The sequence below is a fragment of the Sceloporus occidentalis genome, unplaced genomic scaffold (assembly GCF_023333645.1).
Source record: "Sceloporus occidentalis isolate IW3139 unplaced genomic scaffold, rSceOcc1.0.p SCAF_5, whole genome shotgun sequence".
NCBI classification, from domain to species: domain Eukaryota; kingdom Metazoa; phylum Chordata; class Lepidosauria; order Squamata; family Phrynosomatidae; genus Sceloporus; species Sceloporus occidentalis.
The window spans coordinates 51,949,739-51,965,329 of NW_028316985.1; the positions used below are offsets into that span (position 1 = coordinate 51,949,739).

The 15,591-nt window shown below is 38.7% G+C and overlaps 1 protein-coding gene across 9 annotated transcripts in view; it reads right to left on the reverse strand.

Annotated features, from left to right (window-relative positions):
- NAV3 (neuron navigator 3) overlaps nt 1-15,591 on the reverse strand; it is a 445,847-nt gene that overhangs the window by 53,976 nt on the left and 376,280 nt on the right. For all 9 annotated transcript variants that reach the window (XM_089524052.1, XM_089524051.1, XM_089524050.1 and 6 more), the window contains 4 exons: nt 15,385-15,573; nt 10,439-10,491; nt 4,397-4,420; nt 3,239-3,316 (listed from right to left, as the gene is read on the reverse strand). In XM_089524052.1, the coding sequence (XP_089380178.1) occupies nt 3,239-3,316; nt 4,397-4,420; nt 10,439-10,491; nt 15,385-15,573 (344 nt within the window). The remainder of the gene's footprint in view (nt 1-3,238; nt 3,317-4,396; nt 4,421-10,438; nt 10,492-15,384; nt 15,574-15,591) is intronic.

Consider the following 15,591-nt stretch of genomic DNA (forward strand, 5'->3'; position numbering starts at 1 on the left):
GTATTCCATGCACTGGTACACTGGCCTACTGCACTATTGCAAAGCACTCTATATGGGGCTTATGAAGTGGCTGCTAGTGGAAAATACATCTTGAGTGGAACACCATATGAAATCTCATAGCACTTGTTTTAAAAGAATTGTACTGTCTACCAGTATGCTTCAGGGCAATGCATGATAGAAGGATGAGAAAGTGGATCTTCTCTGTGGTGGTACCCCAATTATAAAATACCATTTATGAAATTGACATTTAATAAACATTGCTATTTACTAAAACTTTGGGGGCATTGATTTTATCCAAAAGTGTATGCACATTTATTTTAACTGTTTGTAAACTGTCCTATTTTATGTCTTATATGGTTTAGTATGTTTGTTAGCCTCCACATTAATCTTACTGTTTTAAATTGATTTAAACTGTTCAAACTTATTTTATTGTGAGATAACCTGAAGTCCTTAGATAAAAAATTAATAAGTAAATGATGAATAATCCATTCTCTAGGGGCTTGTCTACAACTGACAGGAAACCCTATACTTACCCTGTAGCTAAAGACAGGGTGACCTAGTGGTCACCTACAGTCCCAAGCTGAGACCACTCAAACACATCATCAATGTGCTATATCCAGTTCTGGAAAATAATAAAACCTTCTCCTGAGCCCTGGGAATCAGTCCTTTATTGGCCTATAAACAGCCTCCAAATCTTAACTACTCACTTATAACAGGATGTGTAACATGGATGATAATACAGGGACAAGACTCTGGCACAAACCCAGATACCAACTTTGTTCCCACATCTATTCAGGGAGCAATATTACAAGAGCTAATAATATCATTCACAACACTGGAGGCAAGGACGTAGCCAAGGGGGGGGGGGGGGTTCTTGGGGTCCGGACCCCCCCTTCCATTAGAAAAATGAATGGCGTGTGCTGCTGTGCCGCCGCACCCAAGCCCCATTATAATGGTGGTACTTAGTCTGGACCCCCCCTTCCTAAAATCCTAGCTACGTCCCTGCTGGAGGTCCATTTACTTACATTTATTTGCCATCCTTTGCCAGTAATGTCCCTCTACGCACTACATGGACAAACTATGCAAGCCGATCCATGGACACAAATCTTACGTTAAAAATGGCATTACCAAAAAATAGTTGTAGAACATTTCAACCTTTCTGGATACCCAGTAAGGGATTTACATATTGCAATAAATGATCAAGGAAATTACAAAGGAAGACTAGAAAGCAAAACAGATGAACTGAACTATATTCACAGATTCTAGTCCATTAGCAAAGGTATGAACAAAACCAATGGCTTCATGGCACACCACACATGTCCTTGCTACTGCACATATAACTAAAGGAATCTTCTCAGAGTTTTCAACCCAGGGAAATGATTTTTTGTTAAGCAGATGTACTGCTTTCACATATCAATACTAACTGACCACTGTACAGATCTGAAACACTTGTATCATCTTATTCAGCCCGTTGAAATTTTAGAGCAAGGGTCATGATTTTCATCTCCCTGGATCCTATTCTATCCAACTTCCACAAGTGTATAAATATACCTTATTACTGTAGCCTTAATACCACTAGATACTACATCCAAAAAAGTGAGTTTATATCTACTAATGCTCATGCAAAAATAAAAACCAGTTTGTCTTAAAGATGCTGTCACATTCCCCCCCCCCCTTTCCTTCCTTCCTCCTTTTAAAATTTCACTAAGCGATCATCCATTGAAGTTTTGCTTGATTTGGGTAAGGTCTGACCTCCCTCTCTCCACCATGGCTACAATCTTCTTTAGACAGTCATTTTTGCTTTGGTGCTTTCCTTCTTCTCCAGATAATGGTGATTTCAGGAAGCAGCAAAGCAAAGAAGACTGGTCAACACAAAGCCAAGTGTTGAGAGACATCTGTTTAATATTAGGGAGAACTGGCTGAATCACACTACTGGTTTTTAGTGAGAAAGAATTCACAAGCTAGGAGATGCTGCAACAGTTTACTTTTGCCCAAGCAGAATGGGAAGGCTCAGGCAAAACAAACAGTTACAGCCTCTCCTAGTTTGCATCATCTTCCTCATTAATAACTACAGTTGCATTGACCACAGTTTGATGCTGCTTGGCAATACATTCCGGTTTTCAGCTGTGAACTGTTAGAGAGTATGACCAAATTTGCAGATGACAAAAAATTCTCCTCTGTTCTTTCATCCAACATAAAAATGTTGAATAGCACTGGCCCAGGACTGAATCCTGTAGCATTCCATTGTTCACTTCTCTCCAAGATGAAGAGGATCCATTACAAATCCATTTGACTGCTGCATTGTCTAGCCTACATTTTACTAGCTTCTTTGCAAGGATATCATGGGGGCCTGTCAAAGGGCTTACTGAAATCAAGATATGCTATATCCACAGCATTCCCTTCATCTATCAAGCTGGTAAATTTATAAGAAAAAGAAATCAGACTGGCATGGCTTGTTTTTAAGAAACCTATGTTGACTTTTTGTGATATGGCATCCCCTTCTAAATGTTCACAGACAGTCTATTTAATTATCTGCTCTAGAATCTTTCCTGGTATTGATGTCAGGGTAACCCATTGGTAATTGGTGGGATCTCCCCCCCCCCCTTTTTTTTTTTTTTTTGAGGGTGGGGACAACATTGACCCTCCTCCAGTTTGCTGGGACTTCTTTTGATCTCAAAGATTATTGCCAGTTGTTCTGAGATTACTTCTGCCAGTTCAATACCCTTGAACGTAGTTGATTTGGTCCTGAAGACTTAAATTCATTTAGATTAACCAGGTATTCCTCTACTACCTTTTTACTTATTTTGTGCTGCATTTCCCCTACTGTGTCCTCTGTTCCATTTTCCTCTGTTGAGCACCCTTTTCTTTTAATGATAAGACTGAGGCAAAGAAGGCATTGAATAGTTCTGCCTTTTCTCTATCCCCTGTTAGCATTTTACCATCTTTTCCACTCAATGGCCCTACCATTTCCTTCTTCTTCCTTTTTCTTCAAACATAAACAAAAAAGCCCTTTTTGTTGTTTTTAATCCCTCTAGTGAGACTGAGCTCATTCTGCACTTTAGCTTTTCTTCAAGTCAGAAATGACGTGAAGGCACACAACTACAACAAAAATAAGAATGTCACCTCAAATATTCTGCCATCAGTGGTCCTCACAGTGAATGTGCTCAGAGGATCACTATAGTTTAAATTCTGGTTAAAACCATGCAGAAATCATGAAAGAGAATAATAAATGACTTACATTTGCTGACAGCTGTGAAGTAAGAGTGGCCACTTTTTCCTGTGATGCAACCAACTCCCTTCGTAATTTATGAATTTGCTGAATATAAGAGCAGAGAAATTCCACTTGAAAATATGTTTGTATGCTGTTATTATGCTTTAACAACAGACGACTTAACAGTCTAAATTGTTGCAGAAAAAAACCGCACAGTATTATTAGTTCCCACTATTTGTACATGCAAATATATATAGTAAAGGCTTGGTCAAAAGAACATCTAGGAGAGCCTTGCTGGCTTCAATCACAGGTACTGGGTTTTCCATAGTGCCAACAAGATGACAAATATAATGTATAGTCATAGTGGTTAGACACATTTGAGAGCCTAATCTGTTGTGAATGTATCCAATCCTTAAAAGCACCTACGTGGGTGGCCATTACGACATCTCATATAAATGGATTCTGCAAATAAAATACCAACACCTGCATATTGCTGTTTCTTTCCCTCTCTGCCTCCCTCTCAATCTCATAAACAGTAGAACAGAGAGAGTGAGAGATAAATACATATGTGCCTCAAGAGCATTTGTCTAAAATTTATGAAGTATGAAATTAACTCATATGCATAAGCATACCATTCAGCACGTGACATAAGAATAATCACTCAAGAGTCATACAAAATGGTGAAAGATATCGGCAAGGCCCAACCAAATATGTACCATACTACACAGGATACAGGAAGGCATTTTACACTAAGTCAGGCTCTTGGTCCATCTGGCCCAGTATTATCAACACAAATTGGCAGCAACAGCCTTTCACATGTCAGGTAGAATTCTTTCCTGCCCTGACTGTAGAGGCCAGGGATTGAGTCATGAACCTTCTGCATGCAAAAGCTACAGCCTCCCATATCAATGAACAATGACTGATGGGCTAAACTGTTAAATGATTTTATTTCATTACTGTGTTTTCCCACCAAATAACATGGATTCTGATGGTACGCTGAAAACTAGAGTACTCACGAAACTCTAAGACTTATAGTCCAAAGAAGTAGCATTTCCAAATGCTGAGATGAGTTTCTTGTTTGCTGGTGATATCACAGGTTTATGCGAGGCTGGTAAGCTTAATGAAAAGCTATAATGTCCATGTTAAAATAATTTACACAAAATATTAAAGTAATGTAATGTTTACCTCTGAATGTGCTTTTTCTTCAGCCTAGATGGAAAGAAAAATATAGCTATATATAACTGAATTTTATCTGATTAAGCACATAACAACAATAACTGTAATAATAATTATTTATATCCCACCTCTCCAATTGGACCGAGACTGCTTACAACATTAAAACAGCATTAAAATACATTAAAAGACCAAATAATGACTAATATCATAAAAGCCTTATAACCTAAAAACCCACCCATCTTCAAATTTAAAATGACACCAAGGTCAAGCAGGTAGGCAGTTGATGGAGTAGACAAGTTAATTTGGTAAGGCCTGCCAGAAGAGGTCTGTCTTGACTGCTTTTTTGAAGCTGTCAAGATTGGTGATATTTTGCATCTCCTCCAGCAGGTCATTCCATAATTTAGGGGCAACAGAAGAAAAGTTCCTTTGAGAGACCATGGTAAACCTAGTTTTTATTGGCTGCAACAAGTTTTTACCCGAGGATCTAAGCATGCGGGGTGGATTAGATGGGAGGCTGTGCCCAAGCCATGAAGGGCTTTAAAGGTCATAACCAACACCATGTACTGTGCCAGGAAATTAATGGGCAGCCAGTGGAGTGATTTCAAAACAGTTGTTATATGGTCACTCCTAGAACTCCCAGTGACCAATCTGGCTGCCATGTTTTGAACTAGTTGAAGTTTCTGGACTAGGCCAACGGTAGCCCCATGTAGAACACATGGATTATCAGTGCGTGCACCACAGATTTTAGGTCCCCAGGCTCCAAGAAGGGACGTAGCTGGCATGTCAGCTGAAGCTGATAACAGGCACTCCTGGCCATCACGTCTATCTGAGCTGACATCTGAAGCTATGGATCTTGGAGTATCCCCAAACTGCAAACACAGTCTTTTAGGGGAAGTGTGACCCCATCCAGAACTGGTTGACAATCCTTTGTTCCTGGATTGGGGGCCCAACAGTGAGCACCTCCGTCTTATCTGGATTCAGCTTCAGTCTGTTTTTTCCTCATCCAGTCCATTACTGGCTCAAGACATTCATTCAGAGGGGAGATACCATCCTTAGTTGATGTTATAGCTCAAGACATGGGGAGATATATCTGGGTGTCATCAGCATATTGATAGCACCCTGCTCCATGCCTTCTGATGATTTCTCCCAGCGGTTTCATGTAAATATTAAACAATATTGGAGGGATGCCAAATTTAAGTTCTCTTTTAGAAGAGAAGTTGTCTCCAAGCATCACCATCTGGAATCTTCCTGAGAGATAGGACACTGAAATGCAGTGTCCCTGATCCCCAGTTCTCCCACGTATTCCAGAAGGTTGATGGTATCAAAAGCCGCTGAGAGATCCAAAAGCACTAAGAGGGCCATATTTCCCCTGTCAATGCTTAGACATAGATTGTCCACTACGGCAACCATAGCAGTCTCAGCTCTGTATCCTGCCCTGAAGCCAGTTTGAAATAGATCAAGATAATCTGTTTCATCCAAAACCACCTGGAGTTGGAGAGCAACAGCCCTCTCGATCACCTTGCTTAAAAACCAAAGATGAGAGACCGGTCTATAGTTATTTATATCCAAGGGATCTAAAGAGGGCTTTTAAAAAAGTAGCTGTACCATGGCTTCCTTTAAATAAGATGGAAAATAGCCCTCCTTGAGCAATGCATTTATAATATATTTTAAATGGGTTCTAAGTATCTCTCATCTTTGGATGGCCAGCCATGAAGGACAAGGGTTGAGAGGGCAATTTGTCTTCTTCACATCTCCAAGGAGTTTGTCCACATCCTCAGTATTCACAGGCTCAAATTTATCTAGTATAATCCTGTTCATGGAGTCATTCGACACCTCATCCACAGATTCTGCATAATACTGGAGCTCTTATTCAATAGATATTACCAGCGAGATAATCATTCAAAACATCACAGTGAACTGAAGAAGGTTCTAACAAAGGGTTCTGGGGGACAGGCACCTGAGTTAGGTCTTTTATCCCCCTGAACACTTCTGCTGGATATAAGTTCGAAGACACACTACGTGCAGAGAAGAAACTTTTCTTCACTGCATGTATTGCCACTCCATAAGAATGCAAGAATTCTTTATGGTGTGTCTTGTCAGATAAGAGTCAAGTTTTCTGCCAGTGGAATTCTAGTCATTGTCCAATCTGCTCCATGTTCCTACATAACAATACATGTAATAGCTCCTAACCTGGATAAAAATTAGTTCTCAGCTGTAACTGTAGAAAAAAAAAATTCAATGAACATGGACATAAGAAATATTCTTGAGCTGAGTTTTCACTATAACTCTTTCTGCAAATAGAGTACTACAGAATGTTTAGGTTATATTGCAATACTAACGTATTTATCTAAAAGGAAGTCATATTGAATTAAATGGGAAATACACCTGAATAGATGTGCATAATGGGTTGCCATAACTGTCCACTAAAACCTGGGACAAAATGTGGAACAAATTCTAGACCAAACTGTAGGACAGCTGCAGGACAAAACTCAGCCCAAAATATAGGACATTTAAGAAAAATGGAGGACCTTAAATGTCCTACATTTTGGGCTGAGTTTTGTCCTGCAGTTGTCCTACAGTTTGGTCTAGAATTTGTCCTACATTTTGTCCCTGGTTTTAGTGGACAGTTATGGCAACCCAGAGGAAATGGCAAACTTCCTCTGAATAAAATTTGCCAAAGAAACCATGTGAGGGGGTTATTATAAATCAGTCACCTTGTGGCACAGGACAACAACAGATGTGGTTATGGTTGTAATAGTGTCACATGATTCCTATCCTTCCTTTAAGTCTGCTAATGCTCAGGGTCGACTCAGTCTTCCAAGGTCACTAAAATGAATATCCAGCTTGTTGGGGGCAATTAGGTTACAGTAGTAAACCACGTAGACACTGCTTAATGCGGTATGAAGTAGTATATAAATGAAGCTGCTATTGCTATTGCCAACACTGCAATATGCAATTGAATTTTGCCAGGGTTGGAGATTGTGCAGCTGGAAGTTACAGTTTAACAGTACTTGCAGGACTGCACAATACTCATACTTCTAAGAGATCAAGGTTATGGGGAATAGTGCTTTGTTAAGGGGCAATGCACAAGTTAGAGATGTTTTAATCTGAACAGGCAGATACAAAATAAGGCAGTAGTGGGGACTGTCTAATTTCACAGAAGAAAGCAATGTTGTTTTTTATGCTCAACATAGCCACTACTGATATCAATATTTTGTTTGATGTTTCTACTAGAGTACCATTTCTTGATTAGGAACAGCACAGTTGTTTGAGCTTTAGCCCTAGGTGTTGATGAGAATCAGCAAGAGAAGCGCTGCTCAAGGATTATGTACTTCAAGTACAATTCACACTATGGATCTATAATCCAAAAGCCTCCTTTGCCCTTATTAAAAAAAGTTCTTCAGCTTCTATTATCACAGCTAGATACTCAAATACTGAACATGAAGTGTTGTCAAGTGGTTAGAAAGCAAGATCTGATGGGCTCAAGGAACAGAAATCACAAGTAGGCTTTTTGCATGTTATTTGTTATGTGATGGGGCATAATTCAGTTGGCCTGGCCACATGCCAAAAATTATTGCTGCATAGTTCTGCAACTCAACTCATTTTTGAAATATCCCAAGAAAATTGCTATGGACTGCCCTGGCCCTGACTTAGAGGCACAGTCAGACTCTGAAGACTTGGAGGAAACTGAGATGGGGCAGATCTGGGGCTGCCTGGATCAGCAGTATGAGGAGACTCAGAAGCTGCAAAGGGAAAAACAGACTCTATGAACTCTGAGCTGCAGGTGCTAGGACCTGTGGAGTGAAGACAGATCAAGGAGTCTTTGAAGCTTTCTTCCAGGGTAGAAGCCAAGAGGAGAGCTAATAGGTTTCAGCTGAGAGAAGCAGAGACATTTTAAAAGACCTCCAGCTGCAGAGATTCTTTGCAGCTGACAACCAGTCTTGCAGCCTTGTTGTTCCTTGCTCTTCAATTCATGACTCTGGTTATCTGATCTCTGGACTTGCTTTGTGACTATGCTCTTACCTCTGCCCTTTGCTGTGACTGACTGGTATTGTGTGACCTTTGGACTGCACTCTGGGTTAGAATTTGACATGGGAACATATCCAAGTCCAGGTGGAACAAATAATATTCCCTACTCCAAATTATGAGTTGTGACAAATATACTACTAAATTATGTAATTAGAGACTACAATTGTGCATCTTGTTGGGGAATTTGTGATGTTGTAAATCAACTTAATATATCATAGTTTAAAAATGTCTAGTACAAAATGTCTAGTATAAGCTGGGGAGTGTTGCCATAGCTGCACAATCACTGGGCCACTGCAAAAATGGAGTGAGCAACATGACTGTTATATAATTGATATGATGTGCAACAGTACAGCACTTTGTAGGACAGGCTGCCGTTGTGCAATGCAATGTCCAACAGTACCAAGGGATACTGGTAATCAAGAATGGAGGACAGTGGAAAGTCATGGATGCCCTGCACCTAGCCAGAAAAAAAATCCCCATATTTTGTGGTACTCCATTGTGCAGTGGGAGCCCATATAACATAACAGGACAACTTGCATGATGCCTCATTGCACATCATCACAATTCTCTAATATGGTTGCATTAGCAGCGACAAAGCTCCCTCAGTACAAAATTACGCATTGCATAGTTATGCACAGTTCTGCATGTGATGTAGGATTTCACCTTACATTTTATATCCCCCCTTTGTTGTCCATATTTTTAATACCATCTTCACAAAATACAAACACAGTTGGGGTAATAATATGACATACTATAAAAATTATGGGGATCCGATCCTAAAATTTAAACTATGATATATGAAAATGTTCTTTTGTTGATTACTATGCCCTTAATTTACCTCTTTCATTATAAAATCAGTACTTAGTTTTTATAGAATTTTCTATTTTATTATTAGGGGAGGAGAGCACAGCAAAAGGCAGTTTGGAGGAATGAATACTTAGCTAAGTGATGACCACAATAAGAAACTTGGTTTAGAAAAAATTAAGTTCATGTTATGGTGGTCTATTTCCTGCATGGTAAGGGGTTGGACTGGATGGCCCTTGTGGTCTCTTCCAACTCTATGATTCTATAATTCTATGTGGACCTGCGTGTTTCAAACCTCTCTAAAACCAAGAAGCCATGCTTTAAACAAAAATTGAGGCTGGGGTGTAAACAGTCAGACATCCAATCTACAAATCCAAAGGAAAGTCTTATCTTTGTATTGCTATACAGAAACATGTCAATTCATGCAACCTAATGAATGAATGCCAGTTTGTTAGAAAATATACCTGAAAAGCTTGTGTTCAGCTCTACCAATAAATAAAGAAATAAATAAAAATTAAATAACTAGCTAACTTATCTGCTGGTCCAGAGAGTCTTTAACTATTAATTGTCCCACCCCATGAAGTGTTTAAACGATACATTCATTGGTGCATCATCTAATTCAACATAATTATAAAAGCTATAATTTTACTGTGCTTCTAATATTCATCACAAAACCACTTTTCACTTTGTTCTAGAGAAGAAATATGGCTAATAATTAACATCATCTTCTGCCTGGTTCCCTAAATAGCATTTTATGCTAGAAACCAAAACAGTGTCCTCAAAGCAACACTGTAATTTCAGAGTAATCTTTCACACATCAGTAAGCCTCCAGCAACAGAGCAAAAGTAATCCACCAAGTGGCCAATTACTGCGCCACTGGGTTTTAAAGTGCAGAAAAACTGGAGACAAAATATTCTAGAATGGCAAAGAAACAGCTGTCAGCAGTACACAATTGGCCCCTAGCAGATTCTGTACAATTTGGCTTCCAAGGGAAAACACAAAAGATTTTACAGAGAGCCAAATTCATCTAAGAGAGGCACTGGGCTTTTGAAAAGCACAAGAAAGATGTTAAATTCAAACAGCAGCAAGAGTTTTGCATTGTCCCACCGATGTCAAACATTCATCTCTGTTTCCTTGACTATTTAACAACCCCCCTAGCTTTTCATAGGATATACAATTTGAAAAGATATAGGTTTTTTGTATATTGCCAATACTTACTGTGGAGTAGAGAGAAGAAGTGCTGGAAACTAGTGATAATGAGGACCCATGTACTAAAAACAGAGAAACAGCAAGAGCATTATTACAAAAATATTGATAAAACAACAGGAGTTACTTGCTGTCCAGCTCAATAATGGAACATCTCTTTTCAAATGAAAACAAATTTCTGCAAAAAGAAAGCTATTATAGAGGCTATCCATTTAGAAACCCACACTGTTATTCCTCTTGCAGCAAGAATTATTTTTCTCTGCAGAAAAACACTTTACTAGAGCGATTTTAATGGTATGCTTTATTTTCTACTGGTAAACAACATTTAGCTCACTTTGATAGCAAAAGACAATTTGAGTACTGCCTTTTGGCAAATTATTGTTTGGCAAAGCAAATCACAACCACTAAAAAGTTGCTTAGAATCCAAATTGTCTTTAAGATGAACATGAATCTTGGCAGGCATACAACTCAAGGGCGCAATACATTTATTTTTAATAGCCAATCACCACAATTGCTAATTGTTAGTTTGGCCCTTAGAATCAACAAGACAACCTAATTTTAGCTCCAGTCTATAATATCCACTAAATTAGAGGGCTGCTTTCCAGGTTAACAAAAAAGAAATATGTATTGTTTTCTACATTTTGCAGCCCAAAGATTTTCCAATGTAGCTAACATAAAATCAAAAACTAAAAAGACACCACATAAAAACTAAGTGGGGCAAGGAGGGAAGATAAAAAGTACAACTAAATAGCTCCCCTTTGGCCAAAATAACCCTAAGTCATATTTTAAGATTTCTTTTTTCGAAGGGTAGGAAATATTTTTATTTTGTAAACTGTTTTTACCAATTAACATTCTTGGTGGTCTAGGATTTTATTCATTATTTGAGACTTCTTCATTACTTTTATTAATCTATTGCTTTCTGTTATGAGGCGGTTCATACCTTCAGGAAAGTCCGGGCTGGTGGTGGCCTGTTTTCCTCCAGAGGGACGCCGCAGTAGTCAAATTGTGCTGCATCCCTCTAGACCAAAAAGAACCTGGAAAAACTGGGTTCTTTTTGGCACATGGGGATGATGTCATCAGTGTGCCATTGGCACAGTGTGATGCATCCAAGACGCAAACGCAGCATAAAGATGGTGCTGTCCATATGTGTTAGGGTTCCGGAGCATGCAGATGCTGTGTGCTCCGGAATCCTAATATTGGCAGCAGCACGGTGCTTTGGCCTTGTCTGTTTTGGGCCATAATCTAGTTATATCATGTAGGGTAAATGAGGATGAGAGTAACTTAGTTGAAGCTAACCAGTCAACGTCATGCTACAGCAGAGATGTGGGTGGATGGGGAAGGTTCCATGTGAAACTACTCTGTACATTATATGAGCACAGCAGAACCATGGTGGAATATTGCTTGTTGTTCCTCTGGCCTGCTTCTATCAGTAATGCTGATTCTCTAAGTCCAGCATTGGCACTGCTACATTTCTTTCAAACACTGTTTTATAAACTGAAACATTCATAAAATGTAAAGAGCCATCACTTATCAGATCAGTATATTCCATTCATGCCCAAACTGCTCAACAATATTCTTAGCTTTTTAAATATTGATCTCCCTAGTTGAGGACAGATGGCCAAGGCCAACTCAGTATGTTGGAAATTATGTGTTCAGTTATAAAATCAGCCGGGACTGCTGCAATTGCAAGTGGAAAAAAAATGACCTGTTAAGCTTGGGTTGCTGCCAAACCTAGACAAACACACACACACAAACAGTTAGAGATGAGAGCAATGGAGGAAGGGGGGGAAAGCACCACTGATTTTGTGTAGTGAGGCAGTGTGGAAGAGCTTAACCAGGCAAGTAGCCAACAACCATGATGCAAGTGGTAATGGTAAGGAAAGAAAAATGAATGCTGTTGATAGTAAAAGCCTGAGAGCTTAGCAGCCAGGGTGGACCATCATCCCTGACAGAATAAGAAACAGCTGCAAATGACTGTCTCAGGAGAGGTCTAAGTAGGAAGAGTATATCTGCAGTTGTTAGAGATTACTTTTTTTAAAAAAAAGGCGTTATGTAGGCATGAAGAAAATCCTGTGAATCTAACCATTCTGCATTATATTTGTAATGTCTGCTGTTGCAATAAGGCAAACTCACAAGCTGATAAGACTCCAAGGCAGGCAAGGCAAGATTTGTTTCTTCACAAACTCCAGCCAAGCATTGTGGATGAGATCTCGCAAACACAGGAGCCTCAACCCATTAAATACTATACAGCTGCAGCAAAAACAGCTTCGAAGAGATATTACACCATAATATTCTTTTATGCTGCAGCTGCCTTCATTGTAAAAAAAAGAGTTCTTATTATGAAGGAAAAGGTGGAAGACGTTGAGTAAGGCCTAATCTGTACTGTACAAATAATGCCAGTTAAAACTACTTTAACTGACATTGGTAAGTGATATGGGATCCTGGGATTTGTAGTTTGTTGTAGCACAAGAGCTTTGTGACAGAAAAGGCTAAATAACTCACAAAAGTACACACACCAGAAATATAGCAGTTAAAGTGGGTCAAACGGCATTAATTCTGCAGTGCAGATTAGACTTCAAATAAATGAAGAATCATTATGAGGTTTCCTTGCCTTTTCATTTCAGAACAAGTAGTCTATGGTGGGGCTCCACATCTTGTTATCATGAGACTATGTGGCAGAGTTTAAATTTACATTTGTACTTCAACTTCCATATGTTCATCAAAACATAATCCCCTTCTATTGTATTAATCACATTGGCATCCCATTCTTCCTCTTAAGAGTTTAGGGACTTGTACATGGGGAATATTTAGAAGTTTTTATTGAAATAGGTTTTTGGCAACAGAACAGAGATGGCGTAAAAGGACTTTATACCAGGTAGATACTCACTATTTTATTTTATTTTCTGACATGTTTTAATTTTTAAAATTACATTTCCTTTTAACAGTTGAGCTTGTTTTGTATTTTAATAGTATTTTTATTCAGTCTTACTGTGAGCAGCTTGAACCCTTTTTTCTGGCCAATAAAAGATATTAACCCAATAAATAAATTATTCCATTTTACCCTCCCATGTATCTTTATGAAGTTGTTACAAAGAAGACGGGCTTAGCGTTTTGCTTAAGCAGAAATCTGCAAAGCTTAAAATGTTAGGTTTGAAAATTAAATTAGTAATGTCAAACATTAGAAATTTAGGGGTCAATTTATCACTAAAAATGTTTTAACTTAATTGATTAAATCACTGTTAGTGAACCTAACATTTAGCACTCTTGTTTTAGAACAGACCCTGGAAAGGTTTATCGATAAAGGTATGAAGTTATCATTGTTGACCCTAAGATCAGATTTTGTTACCTGCACTTTTAAAATTACTGTTTTTATTGTTTCAAAATTGTCTGAGACATGAGCATCCATGGATTTTGGTATCCATTGGGATGCTAGTGGTCCTGGGACCAAACCCCTGGATACTAAAGGGCCACTGTACATATTTAACTCAATGAGATGTACTTATAATAGATTTTTAAAAGGAAGATATACACAGGAATGGGTAGGAGTGAATTTAGCTAGCCACATTTATTGGCACCAACTCAACCAAGATTCAGTCTTATTAAACCCCTCAAAATATGTAATCAACTTATGAAGGGAGACAGGTGAAAAGCAAGAGATGGGAAAGGCAGAGAAAAAAATAGAGGAAAAATGGAGATAGGTTTACAAAACTTTATATTTAATTAACCAAGTGAGTAATGATAAACATGTTAAAAGATTACAAAGAGGTTTGATGAGATTCTCAGAAGATATGAATAGCTCCAGTCTCACCAAAACCTTCCAAGCACATGGCCCACTGAATCAGAGTGTGGGTGGAAAGCAGACTGGGAGGAGGAGAACTAGAGTGAGGAAGAAAATGTGGGGAGATGCAAGGAAATCTTTCCATTTAATTATCCAATTGAGCAGCAATAATCATGCTAACGTATAACACATACATAATATCAGATAAATACACAATATGCTCTATCCATAAATAATAAATAATATACAGTAGAAACCGGGGGGAGGGGGCAGAGGGGACCTGAAAAGAGTAAAAATGCACCCGTTCCCTAAGGGTAGAGGCATGAACATTCCAGTCTTAAATCATTCTATAAGCAACATGGCTGCTTAAAGGCTAAGTAAATAAATCAGTCCCAGGACCCTTTTTTATTTCCTTTCCATTCATGTCCACTTGCCTCTTTATTAATGGGATAATTGTGTGATAATCTTCACACTATTGTGTGATATTGACGGGAACATACTGCTATGCTCCCGTCTTTTTTTGCCAGTCTGATAGAAGTCCTATGCCAGAGGAAGAACAATTCAATATCAAATTCTAATGTTCAAAAATAAACAACTCCTTAAAACATAAGAGTAATTTCAGTGTTCACTAGAAAATTAGTGATTTTAGCTACATTCCTAGAATAATCTAATGAATCAGCAATTAACAAATTAATTGGGTTGCTGTTTCCAAGTGCTGGGAATCTGGATTCAGATCTAACCCTGTCAAATACTTTGCCTAGGTTTTGGTTCAGTGCCAGACCATGGGTTGCTCATGAACCATGGCTTTGCTGGGTCAACAAGCCAGCATTTCAGAATCATCATCTGAGCCTTGTCTCCAAATAACAATGTGCTGGTAAACAGATCATTGGAAACCCAATTAAGGCAACTGTTCTTTTAAATACAGTATGTTACACTATGGAAACAACACATGCATCCCCTGAAGAGGTAGTTGTGCTATGAAGGCAAGAGTGAATTTGGGAAACAGAACTCTGAAAAGAAGAGAAACAAAAGCCAATTATCAATTCAAAAGTGTGGTTTTCGTAATGCACATTGTGAAGCTGTAATTATGCTGTGTCTGCTTAGCTATGGTTTGTACAAACCATGGCTCTGTATTGTATTTGAATATAACCTCTGCTGAATACACTTCATACACACTTACCTTCTTCCATGCTGTCCCTGAATGAACCAGAGTGACTGATTGCACGTGGCCTGTCTTCTAAGGATGTGGCACTACCACAGAGTTGGGAATCATCATAGAGATCGAAAGAAGAATCTTGTGCAGGGATGCTGTTTGATCTCATCATACTGGGACCAGGAAGTTTAAACTGGGATAAATTTGTTGGACTCACTGCAATATCAAACATAA